Source organism: Zalophus californianus, chromosome 10 (genome assembly GCF_009762305.2).
Source record: "Zalophus californianus isolate mZalCal1 chromosome 10, mZalCal1.pri.v2, whole genome shotgun sequence".
Taxonomy (NCBI): Eukaryota; Metazoa; Chordata; class Mammalia; order Carnivora; family Otariidae; genus Zalophus; species Zalophus californianus.
Genome location: NC_045604.1, coordinates 61,494,723 through 61,512,261, shown reverse-complemented (window position 1 = coordinate 61,512,261; position 17,539 = coordinate 61,494,723). Strand labels below are relative to the sequence as shown.

The following is a 17,539-nucleotide window of genomic DNA, read 5'->3' as shown; positions in this document are numbered from 1 at the left end:
TTTCCCTAACCTGCTCTCAAAATGCAAACTGCCACGTATACATGTGCTAAGTCAAAACTGGAGGATCCCTTTCTGGAAAAATGGAACCATGCAGAGAAAACAAAATCAAGCCAGCTTGTTAGCAACCAGATCACCCAAGAGTAAAGCCCAAGATTATAAGCCCCAATTGTTCACAAATCTTCTCCAGCTGCACGGTGCCTCTCTCATATAAGAACAAATAGACAAGAAGCTTCAGATGTTTGAAGAAAGTCTCCACCATGGAAGAGAAAAGGCCAAAACAAATAGAAAAAAAAAAAAAAAAAACAATTCAGAGCAAACACAGAATGCAGAAATTGGGAGAAAATGTGCAAGAAATTATAACTGATATTCTCAGAGAGATCCATGACAAAGAATCTTTTTTTTTTTTTAAAGATTTTATTTATTTGACAGAGAGGGAGCACAAGCAGGGGGAGTGGCAGAGGGGGAGAGAGAGAAGCAGACCCCCTGCTGAATGGGGAGCCCGACACAGGGCTCGATCCCAGGACCCCGGGATCATGACCTGAGCCAAAGGCAGACACTTAACTGACTGAGCCACCCAGGCACCCCTGACACAGAATCTTTAAAAAAGTACAATTAAAGAAAGCACCCTTAGAAAAGAAAATGACTGTAGAAAAAAATTCAACAGAATTTTCAGCAATGACAGAAATGTTCTGTACAGTCCAATATGGATAGCCACTAGCCACTAAGTACTTGCAAGGTGGCCAATGCAACTGAAGAACTGAAATTTAAATATTATTCAATGTGAATTAATTTAAATAGCCATATGTAGCTACTGGCTACTATACTGGATAGTACAAAGTCAGAAGACAAACATTTCCCAGAGAAAACACAAGACAAAGACATGATTAAGACAGAAAAAGTCGAAGACTAGGAAATCTAACATCTAATTCAGAAAAGTTCTAAAAAGAGAAAAAAGGGGAAAGAGAAACCTGAGTGTAAGGTCTACGTGATTTGAATTGATGCACATAAGGTTCTTTCCGAGTATCGTTAGGGATTTGTGTTCTCTTAGCAGCTTGGTTTGTTTCAGCTGACAGTGATGATTTCAACGCTCAACCGGTCCTGGTTTCTCACCGGCCAGCTTCTCCAGGCTCACCTCGTCTTCTTTCTCAAGGAGCTCTGCTTCCTTCACATAGTGAACACGAGGACAGTCTTGGGCCAGCCATAATTAACTACTCATTACTCCACACACGTTGTTTGCTTCAGCCTGGCATCACTCCTCTATCTCATCTTTAAACTCCCCACTGATCTTTGCAAACCCAGGACACTTCAGTTTCTCTAAAGGAGACAGAGAGAGCTTGACCTGGGATCAGAGCTCCCCTTTTTATTAAGTGTGTTCTGGGCAAGTTACTTAACCTCCCTCTCATTTCCTCATCTGTAAAATGGGAATAACAGTATTGACCTCACAGGCTTGTTGAAGAGTAAATGAGTTACTATGTGTAAGGTGCTTAGAATAGCATTTAGAATGGAGGTGCCTGGATGACTCAGTCAGTTGAATGTCTGACTTGGACCCAGGTCATGATCTCAGGTCCTGGGACTGAGCCCCATGTCAGGCTCCCTAGTCAGTGGGGAGTCTGCTTGTCCCTCTGCCCCTTCCCCTCATGTTCTCTCTCAAATAAATAAAATCTTCAAAAAAAAAAAAATAGCATTTAGGATGTAGTAAATACCAGTATTTGCTATTATTATTATGAAGCATTCTTCCCTTAGGTGGAGTTAGGTACATGCCCCCCCCTTTTTCATGGAGACTAGAATACATCTCTATTACAGAAATTTCTACATTTCTATATACACAACCGCATCTCCCTTCCCTAGGCAATGAGCACCCGAGGACGAATTTTATTTTTTCTTTACATTCCAGAACACTAGCTAACCTATGCTTGTTTTAGTACTTAATAAATGCTCAGTCAAGAACTGAATTAGTGAGCAAAGGTAGAAAGACCCGAATTAGACTGGAAGCTATGAGAAAGAAGAACCTATCATTCAGAAGAACTAAAAGAAGCAAAAGAATTAGCAGTGAAGGAGAAGCCCAAGTTTATTTCCAAGTCTTTTAGTCTGAGAATGAAAGAGATCATGTAACTAACTAATAGTCATTCCTTCAACAAGTAAACGTGGTAAATATAACACAGCAGTGAAGTTCATAAAGCCCTGCCTTTATGAAAATTATATTCTGCTGGGAAGAATCACAAAGTAAACTACGGAGACATAACTTAGGCATTAGTAAGTGCTAAACAGGAGAAATGTCATTAAGGAAAGCTGTTAAGGAATTCTTTTGACTGTGGATAGATTTAAGGTTATAGGAAATCATTTATGTAGAGATCCAAGAAACATTTAGAATTATGCAGCTGTTGTTAGACTAGAGATTAGGTTAAAGATGTGGGAGTTTTCTGCATAAATAAGATAAACTTACTTAAGGAATAAATTTGAACAGAAAAGAGAACAGTCTGGGAAAGGAGAGAATGGTGGGGGAGTGTCAGAAGGGATATACACAACTGGGGAAAAGTGAATAGGAAAGGGCTCAGGGACACAGCTCAGGGGTGTTCCATTAATATTTGTGCAGTGCATGTGAGTGAGCGAGAAAACAGCATTTACTTCCAATGGTAGCGTTTCTAGGTTTGAACTTTCAACTATGCCAAATGTCAGAGGCGAATGGGGTGGGACGAGAAGAAAGTCATCAAATGCTTGTAGATTCAGACGAAATGTTCATGTCTAAAGGTCTGGTGATGTATCATTTGGTCACTTTTTAAGAAAAAAACAATATATCTGTTCTAAGATAATTTCTCTATCATCGAATTGTTTTAAACCCATACTCCGCACAGTGCTGGGATATAGAGATGCATAGAAGATGCTTACAAAAGGAAGATTTGCCTTTAGTCACAGTTCCTGGGTCACCTGGGTGGCTCAGCTGGGTAAGTGTCTTGCCTTCAGCTCAGGTCATGATCTCGGGGTCCTGGGATCGAGCCCCGCATCAGGCTCCCTGCTCAGAAGGAAGTCTGCTTCTCCCTCTCCCTCTGCTCCTCCCCCTGCTCATGCTCTCAAATAAATAAAAATCTTTCAGTCAGAGTTCCTGAGACGTAATTAAAATGTGCTCCCTAAAAGTGAAGTCATTACAAAAAAAAGTCCTTAAGATGTTACCGTAGCAGTGTCTGGATTGTAGTCATCAATCTGTTCAAAAGTGTTTATATCTTTATTTCCAAGGGCTATTTGAAGAGCTATGGAATCATCAAAATACCTTGGTTAGTAAGATTAAGGAAAAATGCCTTTATTAACAACTGTACGATAACGTATTAAGATCAAAAAGTGTATTCCTTACTCTCCACACTCAGCATGACTGAAACCACAGGGGTCATTTGCTGGGTTATTTTTGTCACTGTAGGAGATGATAACCACAGGGGTCATTTGCTAGGTTCTATCTGTCACCGTAGACGATAACCACAGGGGTCATTTGCTACGTTCTTTCTGTCACCGTAGGAGGCGACAACCACAGGGGTCATTTGCTAGGTTCTACCTGTCACCGTAGGAGACGACAACCACAGGGGTCATTTGCTACGTTCTGTCACCGTAGGAGACAACAACCACAGGGGTCATTTGCTAGGTTCTATCTGTCACCGTAGGAGACGACAACCACAGGGGTCATTTGCTACGTTCTGTCACCGTAGGAGACGACAACCACAGGGGTCATTTGCTAGGTTCTATCTGTCACCGTAGGAGACAACCACAGGGGTCATTTGCTAGGTTCTATCTGTCACCGTAGGAGACGACAACCACAGGGGTCATTTGCTAGGTTCTATCTGTCACCGTAGGAGACGACAACCACAGGGGTCATTTGCTAGGTTCTACCTGTTACCGTAGGAGACGACAACCACAGGGGTCATTTGCTACGTTCTGTCACCGTAGGAGACGACAACCACAGGGGTCATTTGCTAGGTTCTATCTGTCACCGTAGGAGACGACAACCACAGGGGTCATTTGCTACGTTCTGTCACCGTAGGAGACGACAACCACAGGGGTCATTTGCTAGGTTCTATCTGTCACCGTAGGAGACGACAACCACAGGGGTCATTTGCTAGGTTCTATCTGTCACCGTAGGAGACGACAACCACAGGGGTCATTTGCTAGGTTCTATCTGTCACCGTAGGAGGCGACAACCACAGGGGTCATTTGCTAGGTTCTATCTGTCACCGTAGGAGGCGACAACCACAGGGGTCATTTGCTAGGTTCTATCTGTCACCGTAGATGATAACCACAGGGGTCATTTGCTAGGTTCTTTCTGTCACCATAGGAGGCGACAACCACAGGGGTCATTTGCTAGGTTCTATCTGTCACTGTAGGAGGCGACAACCACAGGGGTCATTTGCTACGTTCTGTCACCGTAGGAGACGACAACCACAGGGGTCATTTGCTAGGTTCTATCTGTCACCGTAGGAGACGACAACCACAGGGGTCATTTGCTAGGTTCTATCTGTCACCGTAGGAGGCGACAACCACAGGGGTCATTTGCTACGTTCTGTCACCGTAGGAGACGACAACCACAGGGGTCATTTGCTAGGTTCTAACTGTCACCGTAGGAGGCGACAACCACAGGGGTCATTTGCTAGGTTCTATCTGTCACCGTAGGAGACGACAACCACAGGGGTCATTTGCTAGGTTCTATCTGTCACCGTAGGAGACGACAACCACAGGGGTCATTTGCTAGGTTCTATCTGTCACCGTAGGAGGCGACAACCACAGGGGTCATTTGCTAGGTTCTATCTGTCACCGTAGGAGACGACAACCACAGGGGTCATTTGCTAGGTTCTATCTGTCACCGTAGGAGATGACAACCACAGGGGTCATTTGCTACGTTCTGTCACCGTAGGAGACGACAACCACAGGGGTCATTTGCTAGGTTCTATCTGTCACTGTAGGAGGCGACAACCACAGGGGTCATTTGCTAGGTTCTATCTGTCACCATAGGAGACGACAACCACAGGGGTCATTTGCTAGGTTCTATCTGTCACCGTAGGAGGCGACAACCACAGGGGTCATTTGCTAGGTTCTATCTGTCACTGTAGGAGAGGACAACCACAGGGGTCATTTGCTAGGTTCTTTCTGTCACCGTAGGAGACGACAACCACAGGGGTCATTTGCTAGGTTCTATCTGTCACTGTAGGGGCTGGCTGTTTTTGGAAGCAAAGCCCCAAGTCATGACTTCTTTCCCAGGGAGACGGAGAGGGAGTCCTGACCACCGGCTACATGACTGGGCTCTGAATCAGCCTGCGTGCATGCAGCCAGGGTCTCCGTGCAGGGCATCCTCAGCGGGTGGGGTCACACATCCACAATGCCCCTCCTAGGAAGTGGAGCTTGCCGGCCAAGAAGTACCACCTTTGGTTTGTGTACCTTAAATGACCGACTCAGTACGGGTTTCTGTCAAGGCAACCTAAGTAATTAGCACGTTATGATGGATGAGCCGCAGGTTTATAAACCAAAAAGATGCTCTGAATTTTCACCAGCATGATAATTAAAATGAACAAGACATAGGTTTCACTATAAAAAAGAAAGAAAAAACAATTTGCAGGCTTTTTACTGAATGTCTCACTAAAAATTTCACCATAAAAATATGGAAGAAGTGCAAAATTCTACTATTATGGTTCAGAAAGGATACTGCCCAGCGTAGCTTAGTGTTTCAGGATCAATGTCATCTTCGTAAGCATTCAGAGGGATGAGTTTCCTTTTGATGGGATCAAAAACTAGCTGATAAAGGAAGGTATTGTTGGCTCGAATAAATCCTTTGATGTAATCTTCTGGTACTGTTATGTTCATCTTAAGATAGTGTCCGATTTTCTTGATAACCTAATAATGGATGCAAAAATATTTACTAGTTATCTGCAAATACAGAATAGGGAATGTATCATCACCAAGATCAACTGATTCACATTAGAGGAGGCTGAGGACAGACAGAAAATCAATTGATTTTATCTGCACTGGAAGCCTCTACCAGCAAACATGACCATGTCATATCATTAAACACTGTAACAGTATTTTCTTCGATTTTTCTATTATTACGAACAAGTCAGTTACACATCTAGTTTATATTCCCAGGTGTGACATAAAGACACATTCCCCGCCCTCAAAGTTCCTTTCATCCACAAAGCAAAATACAAACATACAAAACCCGAGAATTAAAATGAAGTCGACCTCTAACTTCTGTTAGAGTCATGGATGATTAAAGCTGGTAGTGGTTTAAATACTTCCTACCACACTCACAGACGAAGAAGGGGAGAGCCAGAGAGCGGAAGTCAGTGGCCCTGGGGTCACCGGCAGGTTAGTGTGTGGCTCCCTTCCCCTCTGCACCCCCCCACCCCGCCAGGGGAGTGGGGTGGGGGTGGCGAAATGAGCTTCTTCAACATATGCTGCTTTTTTTTTTTTTAAAGGTAAAGCTATCAGAGAAATGATCGAGCGGTGATGCAGGTGTCTCAGTTTTCCACAGGACACACGATACTATGTCAGAGGAAGTAGGTAGGAGAACCCAGCTGTCTTCTATCAAGCCATGTGAAAGAGATTTACATAAATGTGCAATCCCTGTCAGAATTTTCACATTTTCAGAAGACATGGCTATTTTTCATTAAAATATGCTACATATGCTAACATGTAATGAATTTATTACTATTAGCTTTAAATTAACCAACATTTTATCTTTGCTTCAATTTGATTCGATGAATACCAACAGCTGTAACCCATTTAACAAAAATTATTGCCACCAAGAGCTTTAAAGGGGGTAGAGACCCTGAGACCAAAAAATCTGAGAGCCACCACTACAGAGAATAGGACAGAAATTGAAAGATAATACATTTTAACATTAATTCTATCTAGAACATTTTGCCCTTAAGTCTCTTTACATTAGTCTTCATTTAAAAAATTTTGCCAACTGCTTAAAGCAGGTCCATCAGTTGCCAAAAGCAAAATACTAGTGTTTTAGTCATTTTGTCCTTTTGATGACATGATATGGGCTACTGAGAGGATAGAATATTTAAAATTCATATTCTGAAGGGTTTATCTATGATGTAAGAAATACTCCGGAAACCCAACCGGACTGGGCGACTCACTCTTACCTTCACGATGTCTGGATTATTGGCCAGTCTTAGCACTTTGCAAGCCTTTGCTAAGCCGATCCCACGCAGCGAGGAGAGGTAGTCGCAGCCCGAGAGAATGCACATATAGCGGAACTTCTCCTCTGTGAACACGTCCCCAAGCTGTCTGCACATGCCCAGCCGTACCTGGTCAATCTCTAGTCCATTTCCAAACTGGTCCATTTTTAAAATCACCTTCAAAAGGAAGGGAAATTGTTAAAACCTATAAGGGTCATTTTAATTTTTCATTATCCAATCCCCTGCGGTATTTCTAAGAATTCTTTCTTGTTCTTTATCATAGCACTGAGAGAGAGGAGAGATAGGCAGGCCAGTTAATTACTGTGAAATCTACAAATAAATGAAATTGAAGCATAGATGACGACAGACCAGGTTGTGCGCCAGGACTCCCTTGTTCTGACTCTGGGATAAAGAATGCCCTTTCTGTACCTCTTACCTCCCACTGACATCCAGGATTGTCATGGTGATCAAACAGTGATTCATACAAAAATCCTTTTTCTTATTCTTAAAGTAATACATTTATACAATTTTCACTGTAGAAAATTTGGAGAACACAGAAATTCAGAAAGAAAACAGAAGTTGCCTGACATGTCTCATCTATCACTGTTACCCAGCATTAATCCTTTTACAGATCTTTCTAGTCATCTATGAAATTTATAGATGATAAATAACATTGGCAGTAACAAAAACGATATCATCTTGTAGTTTTGTATATTAATTCCCCCCTTACTACGTCATGATAAAATTTTCCATTAAACAGCTTTATACATAATTCTAAATAACTGCAAAGCAACCAGCTGGATAAGTTATTTACCTCACCTAACTGAAAAATGTAAAGCATATAAGTTACACCAAAAATGAAAATAATAAGTCTACATTCTATTGAAGAATTTGGATAAAACAAAAATAAAACCTTCTAACCTTAAGGGCTTATTCTAAAAAAGTGTCCAGATTACACAAATGTCAAGCAGCAAAACCCTTCTTTTCATTTTAAATAAAATAATTATTATCATTGTGGGTAGATATTAACTGCGGGTATTAATGATTCCTGGAGAGGAAAAACCTTATTTCCTTGCTTTACACCACTGCCAACTACACAGAAAAGCAGCATATAGTTATAGCCAAGTACCTTTTTACAGCCAAAAGCAAGAAGGTCAGAGTCCTCTGTGATTATAGCTTGTACAATACCCGTTTTGTTAAGATAGGCCAACTGTGCATCTGCTTCGTATGGAGCCACGAGACAATCTACTCCCTGGGACCGAGCAGCCTGCCAGAGAAGGTCATGGTCAATCTCCAGCAGAGTATCTAGAAAGCACTCAACAACTTCCCATCTCATTACCAGCCTCAACATGTACATGCTCATGTTATTTTCAGAAATCATTTCCTTTGGGTTTTTTCCACTTTTAGTCCTAGCACATATTGAACTAATCATATAGCCACAAAGATTTCTTTTTAAAAAAATCAATTTATAGGAGAAAATACTGCTGTATATTCAGAGGGAGAGAAACAACTACAAGCCAGAAAAAATTATTTCAAATTTTAGAAAGAAAGCTTGCATCTTAAGAACAGCTATGCTCCAAAAGCATAAAAGACATTTGTTTGGAGTTCTGAATATATTCTCCCCATAAAAATAACATGCTTTCTTTTCAGACTACAAAAGTGTATCTGACACTGTTTTGATAAAATGACAGAATTTAATCTCTGTATTTATTTTCCTGTGTTTACCAAGCCATTTGAACAGAGGCCTGAAGCAGAGGAACAGAGGGCTCAAGCTGCCGGCCGCAGAAGATCTATGGTGGTAAGAAGCTTCTACGAAGAAGCAGGTTGAAGAGACGAGGGGTCTGAGAGGTCCTGAGCCAGAGAGGCTGGTTCGACGAATCCCACGGCCATGAAGAGTAGAGGTGTTAAGTGTTGACGACTACACGGCAGTGGGGTTAGGCTGGCCCTCCAGGAACCATCCCTTCCATCTCTACAGAACAAGATGCCCACCAAGCTCGAATATGTAGGAAGAGAGGGCATCCCTTAGTCCTGAGGATTTCTCCCTTGGAGACTGTTGGACTCCTCTCCACTGTTGAGATACTGCTCCCTTCCTCCTGAGACCTGCCCCTTCCTTGAGCTTAGGCCTAGAATAATTTTCCTCCCTTCACTTCCTTGTTCCCCCACCAATAAACGACTCACAACTAGCTTTGATGAACTTAGCCATTTGTTACTTTGGCTTTATTTCTCATTTGGCTTACTTTAATGACTTTGTGGGCCATCACATGTGTGATATTGATAGAACGGGTAAAACATTCTCTGGCTTCTGAGACTTTGCCCTCACGAAGAAGCTGCTTTCCCTTAAGAAGATTGGCCTGTCGTCTTCTGCAAGGGGAAAAAAAAAAGTTTGACTCATCTGATAGTGTTTACCAGGTCCCTGAGAACATGAACCCAGATCTTTTGGGCTTCTAGTAAAAAGAACACAAGTGATTTATAATGCACGCACACACAAGCTTATCCTCAGACTTCCACAGCAATGCTCTATGTCAAAAGAAAATGGAGTAACTAAGACACTTAAGAAAATGTGAGTCAAGGCTTTCACACCATCAAAATGAACTTTCAAGCATAAAGGTGCACCTTTATCGACATAGGAAGAACTCGAGAAATACCGTTTCTGTGAGCTTGTGGGATCTACTAGAGAATAAATTTCAGAAAAAACAAAATAACATCTGCAGAAGAATGGTCTATAACAAGCAAATATGTGGTAATTTGTAGAATCAATACCAAATACGGTTAAACAGGGAGACAGTGATAGTACACATTCTAACAATATAGAACTGCTATTTTTAAAATGGGAAAAGAGAGAGCATATGCGAAGGAAGAGGAAATTTTAACTGTTTTCAATAATCATATTGGTAGTGGTAGTATCAGTATTTTATTCTGAATCTACTGTTGAGTGTAATAAAATACTTACACTTATTTTGGGATAAGACAAGTGAGTCATTATAAGATACTGCAACTTCATCCCCCCGTGCCCTTGAAAAAAGGATTCTCAATATGGAAGAAAGGAGATAAAGATGTATTACAGAAGAAGTAGAAACCCTACAGTTGTGGGACGGGGGGGAGGCAGAAACTCTACAGTCGTGAGTCTGAACTGGAAGAATCAGTCAGAACTCATGAGGTTCTGATCTTTAAATGTGCACACACACACATACACACACATTCCCTAGTTCCACTTTTAGACTGGGCTCCACAGATGAAGAGGCTTGTAGAAAAGGATTTTAAGTGCCTCTCCCACTGCTATAGTGGCCCAGGGAAAGCTTATCCTACAAAGACAAAAAGACTTCACGGGTCAGAGACAGACAGACAGACAGACAGTTGTAACATTTTTTTTAAGCCATTTTTGAGCTTAGCAAGAGAAAATTAATAAGTATCTGCAATTAGAATTAAGAACATGAGACACCCAGGTGGGATCTGATTTGGATTAATCCCTTAGCCATACTAGTTTGGGACTGTCACCCATCCTTTTATAACTAACCTAGAATCTACTAATTTTTTATGAAGAGTATATTTAGTAAACTATATATTATTTGTAATAGAACATGGGCTCAGACAGTTTCAGTTACTCCTTTGTAAATAAACTTTATATAGTTTTGGCTTTAAGAATCAGAGCTCTCCAACCTGAAACTGATATAACACTGTATGTTAATTATACTGGAATTAAAAAAAAAAAAAAAAAAGAATCAGAGCCCTCCAAGTCAGCTAGATTGAAAAACCTAGATCTGAAAAACTCTAACCTGATTCTAGGCTCAGAGAGAGAGAGCAAAACCAAGAAAGCAGCACCCTAATAGAATGCTCCCTCAGTGAGGCTTAATTCTATCTGGGTGTGACTCACACTACCTTTGACAACTAAGCCTAGTGGTCTTTCCCATACAAAAATAATGACTCCTGGACATAACAACAAATACAGGAGGAAAAGAAGAATGGATGAATGAGGTGGCATAGTTGCTTTATTAAAATAAAAAAATTCCTTCTAAGGTCTATTGTTATAAAATAACTATTATCTGTTAAATATGAATAACATTTCTAGGATAACTATTAAAAGAAGAGAAACAGAATGCTTCACTTTTCAACTAGAAACAAGAGACAACATAATAAGGGCGGAAAAACAATCAATTCAGAAGTCAAGCAAGGTAGGAGTTACCAAAAAACAAAAACAAAAACAAAACCACAAAACACACACATACATACACAAAAACAGAGAGAAGACAAATGTAAAATACCAAGAGAAATAATGTATTAAAATATATTAGTAATTAATGGTCAATGTAAAAGGAATAAACTCTTCATTTAAAAGATTTTCAAGAAGTGGCGAAGATCGACAGAATGGATACAAACAAACAAACAAAACATAGGGTACCTGGGTTGCTCAGTCGGTTAAGTGGCCGACTCTTGATTTTGGCTCAAGATCTTGGGATCCAGCCATGGGCAGGCAGGCTCCCCACTCAGTAGGGAGTTTGTTCTAGATTCTCTCTTTCCCTCTACCCCTCCCCCCACACAAACATGAGTTTTCTCTCAAATAAATCTTAAAAAAAAAAATAAACCACACACACACACGGTAATGTGTTCTTTATAAGAGGCAAACCTAAAAACCAATGATGTAGTAAAGCTAAAGGTGAATTAAAAAAAAAAAAGACAGTAGAAACATAGAAAAAAGTTATAGGTATGCTAATATCAGACAGAACAGACTTTAGGAAAAAGAAGCCTAACTAGAGTTTAAAAGAGTCACTATATATTGTTTCAGTTTACCACAAAAATGTAACTAATTCTCAACTTGAATGCAACCAATAAAATTGATTCAAAATAAACAAAACAAAAAGTGGACAGAACTATAAGGTAAATGACAAATCCACTACCAGATTTTAACATACTTTTCCCAGTAATTTATGAATTAAGTAGACAAAAATTTTTAAAAAAAGACAAAAAAACAAACAAAACAGTAAAGATACAGATTTGAGCACCATAATCAATAAGCTTGACTTACTGGACAGATATATAATCTTCCTCTTAGTAACTGGAGAATACACATTCCTTTCTAGCACACATGGAACATTTAAAGAAATTTGTTCAAGTACTAGATGATAGAGCAAGCCTCAACAAATTAAAATTTAAGAAAATTGGTATAAGACTATAGCATCAGACTTAAATGCAATTAAATTAGAGAGTGATTAGAGAATCAACTTACTCTCTTCTAGACTTTTCCACTTCCTTTTTGGAAGGTAAAGTACATCCATCAAATACGAGAATAGGCTTGATCCCATGAGAGAGTAACATATTTACAAATTTCATACAAAATCCTACATACCTATGAATATAAAGAAAAACGCATTTAGGTGCGTGGCATCTTGTAAGGTAATACTCTTGCTCTTTTTAAAATCAGATGAGACAGATTATGAAAGAGAAGGTTTTTACTATTTTTTTAAGCAAATGTTTTCACAGGAAATGGAAACTCTAATTTAGACTTGGGTTCAAATCCTGCCTTGGATCCTAACGGTCTATGTGACAAATGATGGGTTATTTATGCTTTTCTCATCTGCAGATGAAAAGGTTTTGACATCCCTTCCAGTTCTGATATTTTGTTCCAAAACTTGCCTTTTTCCCCTATTTTTTTTTTTTGCTTCAAAAAACTTCAAATCTATTGAAAAGTTGAAAGAACAGTACAATAAATATTTGATTCCTCCAACAATATCATTATCACACCCGAGCTACTTAAAAGCAATAAAGTATCATCTAACATAAACAGTCTATATTAAACTTTGTCCAATTGTTCCAGTATTTCTTGTAACTAGTGGAGTCCTGGTAAAGGTTTAACAACCAGTTCTATGGGAAGGGGTGCCTGCTCCGTAGCATTTGTCAAATTCCCTGACATGAATATATTACAGTGGTGAATAAACTACCAATGCGGGGTCACCAAATGCTGAACTGGGAGAAGATGGTGTATAGCGAACTTGTATGAGTTGGCTCCAGCACAATGTTGCTACCCCCCCTCCCCCAACAGTCTAGGATCTAAACAAGGATCATGTATTGCTTTTAGTTTTTTTATTCCAGCAAGGCAATCAACAAAAAGAGCCACATTACAACTTCCATCGTTTATAAAGGATATTTTAACTAAAGAACAGAAATAGACATATTAAAAGATAATCTTTTAAATCACATAATACTCATCTTAATGAAAGACTATGTGGTCCTTCTTTTTATTGTAAACCAGTAACAATAGACATGTATTTGTCTACAGAACAGTGACTTTGTACTAATTCTGGGCCTACTAATGAAGTATCATGTAAAAGACAGGGGGAAAGCTAATATAAAATCGTAATAAATCTCAAAGGAAATTCACATATTTTTTTAATCAGACAGAATACAAACAGACACCTGTTGCAGAAATCTTACCAGGTCAGCATATTAGATCTACCTCGTTTCTTATAGTAGTCATAAAGGCTTATCATACACTTATCCATATTTTCTGACCTTTTCTAGGTAATATCCTCATCCAAAGGTGGATAAGAAAGGAAAAATAAACTCTATCGAATGTGACTTATTGGGGCACCTGGGTGGCTCAGTTGGTTAAGCGACTGCCTTCGGCTCAGGTCACGATCCTGGAGTCCCAGGTTTGAGTCTCACATCGGGCTCCCTGCTCAGCGGGGAGTCTGCTTCTCCCTCTGACCCTCCCCCTCTCATGCTCTCTCTCAAATAAATAAATAAAATCTTTAAAAAAAAAATGTGACTTATTAGTTGCTGTGAGAAAAAAAAAAAGTCCACAATACTTTGTAGGAAGTCCTGAAATTTTTAGTTCAATAAATTACTACATGGCAGATCTGTGGAGTTCATCAACGACATCTCTAATAAAGGATATTTTCTGTATTTTGGACAACTCTTCCAATTAGTCAAAAATCTCAGAATTTCTAAGAACTACAAAAAAGCAGAGAAAGTTCTTCCTCTGTGAAGAACTATTCAAAGAAATACTGCAGGTAGAATGAAAAATTTGTAGTCTTCAGCTACACCTGTCACTATTCGAATTTAGTGGCAGAAAAGAAATGGCCTTCAGATGGAGTGGCAGCAGGGCCCCAGCTTTCAGATCCCACACGTACTGGTCCGGGTCACCTTTGGTCAAATTAACTGGAGAAGCCTGAAAGCCCGAAACATCCACCATTCAATACTTTCCCTCTTTCCTCCAGGAAACAAACAGCATTAACACATTTTACCTATTTTTCACTGTGATTAAGTAAGTTGTATCAAGATCCGGGAGCCTTTCCTCCAGGAGATAAATTACATATTGCAAAAAAGAAAATTCATAATAGCGATCAAATCGCTCCAGAAAATCCCTGTTCTGAAATCATACTTGCTTCTTTTTCTAATGTCTCTATGTAAAAAAATAGAGAAGATATTAGTCCATGGAACATGCCTCAAATGAAGTTGCAGTTATGATTGGATATCAGCAAGGCCGACCACTTTGGGCCCCAAGTAAAGTAAAAGGGAGTCAGAACACCTTGTCCCTTTGAAGCAACTGCTTTGTTTTGCAAACAGGACTCAGTTTCTTCAGTAACAAATAAAGGACACAGTCTTTGGTTTTTGTCTACAGGTGTCTTGATACTACATCACAGAACGAAGTCGCTCCTGATTTGGCAATGTTCTCAGTCTCACTTCTTAATAAACCTGGCATTGAATGAAAACGATCCCAATGTAAGTCTAATTCTTAGCTGACAAAGAATTAATTAATACAAGGTCCAAACTTACTTATCAGTAGGTTCACCTTTGGCTAGTTTCTCAGCACAAGCAATAGCTCCTTTGTGAAGCCAGCAATATGTATCCACAGCTACTACCTGTCCTTTATACTTCCTCACGTGGATGGGTTCAGACGCTTCTTTGATAAACTGCAGTAATCCATGTATCCCCATAGTGCCAAGTTAACTACACGATGTGAGAGGAGAAAGGAAAAACAGCAATATTTAGAGCAAAATATATTTACTCAAGTTTTAGAAAAGTAAGAAAAAGGGTTTGGAAACTGATATAGCCACTGTTATTGCTTAGATATTTGAGAATCACTGCTCTTTAATACTTTAACTGGGCTCCGACCAAGAATTTCCAGTCTAGAATATTTATGCTAATCACCAACTCTAACGTCACTTGATAGTTCCGTAACGTTTATTCTTTCCAAAGTGATTTTCCACTTGGAATCATGTGTGTTCCAAGCCTAGGCACCCAGGAAGTGCTAAACGTGCAAGAATCTCTCTCTCCAAAAAAGCATTGTTAAGATCTACCCCCTTCCACCCAGGAAGAAGCATAGAAGGACTTAAAAGTCCCTTCTATGCAGAAATTCTGGAGCTGGCTCAGACCCTTCTGAAACACTACAGTGGACCCTTGAACAAGGAGGGGGATTATTGCACCCACCCCCACCCAGTCGAAAATCCACCTATGATTTTTGACTCTCCCAAAACTTCACTACTAATAGCCAGAAGCCTTACCAATTACATAAACTCAGTTAAAACATATTTTGTATGTTATATGTATCATATACTGTATTCTTAAAGTAAGCCACAGAGAAGAAAATGGTATTAAGAAAATCACAAGGAGGGGTGCCTGGGTGGCTCAGTCATTAAGCGTCTGTCTTAGGCTCAGGTCAGGATCTGGGACTGAGCCCTGCATGGGGCTCCCTGCTCCGCGGAAGGCTGCTTCTCTCTCGCCCACTCGCCCTGCTTCCCTGGTCATGTTCCCTCTCTTGCTGTGTCTCTGTCAAATAAATAAATAAAATCTTTAAAAAAATAAAAAGAAAATCACAAGGAAGATACATTTACAGTACTGTACTGCATTTATCAAAAAAAATCCAGCGAATTGGTGGACCCTCACAGTTCTTTTTTTGTACAGATTTATTTGACAGAGAGACACAGCGGGAGAGGGAACACAAGCAGGGGGTGTGGGAGAGGGAGAAGCAGGCCTCCCGCGGAGCAGGGAGCCCGATGCGGGGCTGGATCCCAGGATGCTGGGATCATGACCTGAGCCAAAGGCAGACGCTCAACGACTAAGCCACCCAAGCGCCCCTGGACCCTCACAGTTCTAAACCCTGTGGTTCGAGAGTCAGCTCTAGCACCCACCCCCCACCCCCACTCCTCAAGATAAAAAGTAGAAGCAATGGGGCTGAACAGCTGCTTCGTGTTTCAAAACATAAACCCCTCCCAGCAAACATTTAAGTTTGGGGGGAAAGGTAGAAAGAACAGGGTAAGAAGTCCGCCTCACCTTGAGACTGTATCAAAGCTCTGAGCTCAGGGCCAGCAGTGCATTCACCAATTGTGGAGACGGGTGGCAGATTCTGACTTAAATACGGCAGGTAATTGGCATGCAGGTGTTCCTCAAGCCACAGTTCCAGAGAAGCAATTAGCCTCCTACCTCTCAGATAATGCCTCTAAAAAGAGTTTTCTTCCCCTTTGAGGGAAACTGAGGTAGTACACATTTTGCGAAACCTGTATGTCTCTTCTAAGCTAGGTAAATACGCTCGCCTAAACGTTTCCTCTTCAGCGGAGTGGGAACGACCTGGGGCCACAAGGCGGGCAACATCTCAGGGGGCCCGCCTGCCACCCGCGAGGTACGACCACACCGTCGACCTCACCGCCTCACTCCTGTCCACAGGCTGTGCACGAGTGGCCCGCAAGCCCATTCCAGAAGACACGCTTCCTTTCGCCTGCAAGACATCAAGAAGAAAATTCACTTTTCCACATTTATGAGTGGGGACTGCAGGTGAAAGGGGGGCTGCTAGCTTGGGTACCAGCCCTGCAGAAGTCCGGCGGTTGGGAGCCTGCGCCCGCGGACCCTCCCTGCGCTCAGGGCAGCCTCGGCTCGGCCTGCACCGCGATCAGCACTCGGGACTCTGCGGCCGGGGCGGGAAGACCCCGCCGGACACCCTCCTCCCGGCCCTGGAGGACCGGAGTCCCGAGTGGCCGCCACCCTGGGCCCACGCACAGCCCGCTCCGCTCCGTTCCCGGGAAGAGTTCTCCCCGTCCGCTTCAGGGCAGGTAGGCGGAGGGTTCCGAAACCTGCTCCCGACGCCCCCGACTCACCTGGGCCAGAGCGCCCGAGGCAGGTGGCGCAGAACACAGGCAGCCGGGTGGCAGCCGCGCACCAAGGACTTTTCAATTTGCGCGGGAGAGCTTGAGGTCCCGCCCCAGCGGAAGTGACACCAGAGCGCCCTTCCGCGGCCCCGGCTCCGCTTCTCGCGGCCACCGCTTCCGGGACCTGAGTCCCGCTCCTCGCCGAACGCCATGGTGGCCGCGGCCCTGCGACCCCGGTCGCCGCTGCCGGCCACGATACTTTCACGCCTTCCGAAGGCGCGGGCGGAGCTGGAGCAGCTGGCT

The 17,539-nt window shown here is 41.7% G+C and overlaps 1 protein-coding gene across 2 annotated transcripts in view; it reads right to left on the bottom strand.

Annotated features, from left to right (window-relative positions):
- The window catches only part of EXO1 (exonuclease 1), a 37,476-nt gene extending 20,155 nt beyond the window's left edge, over window positions 1-17,321 (bottom strand). For both annotated transcript variants that reach the window (XM_027611253.1, XM_027611254.1), the window contains exons 1-9: window positions 17,246-17,321; window positions 16,428-16,869; window positions 14,931-15,104; window positions 12,382-12,501; window positions 9,398-9,521; window positions 8,290-8,427; window positions 7,125-7,337; window positions 5,678-5,865; window positions 3,169-3,265 (exon numbers count right to left, since the gene is read on the bottom strand). In XM_027611253.1, the coding sequence (XP_027467054.1) occupies window positions 3,169-3,265; window positions 5,678-5,865; window positions 7,125-7,337; window positions 8,290-8,427; window positions 9,398-9,521; window positions 12,382-12,501; window positions 14,931-15,091 (1,041 nt within the window). In that variant the 5' untranslated portion in view covers window positions 15,092-15,104; window positions 16,428-16,869; window positions 17,246-17,321. The remainder of the gene's footprint in view (window positions 1-3,168; window positions 3,266-5,677; window positions 5,866-7,124; window positions 7,338-8,289; window positions 8,428-9,397; window positions 9,522-12,381; window positions 12,502-14,930; window positions 15,105-16,427; window positions 16,870-17,245) is intronic.
- Window positions 17,322-17,539: the final 218 nt, after the last annotated feature.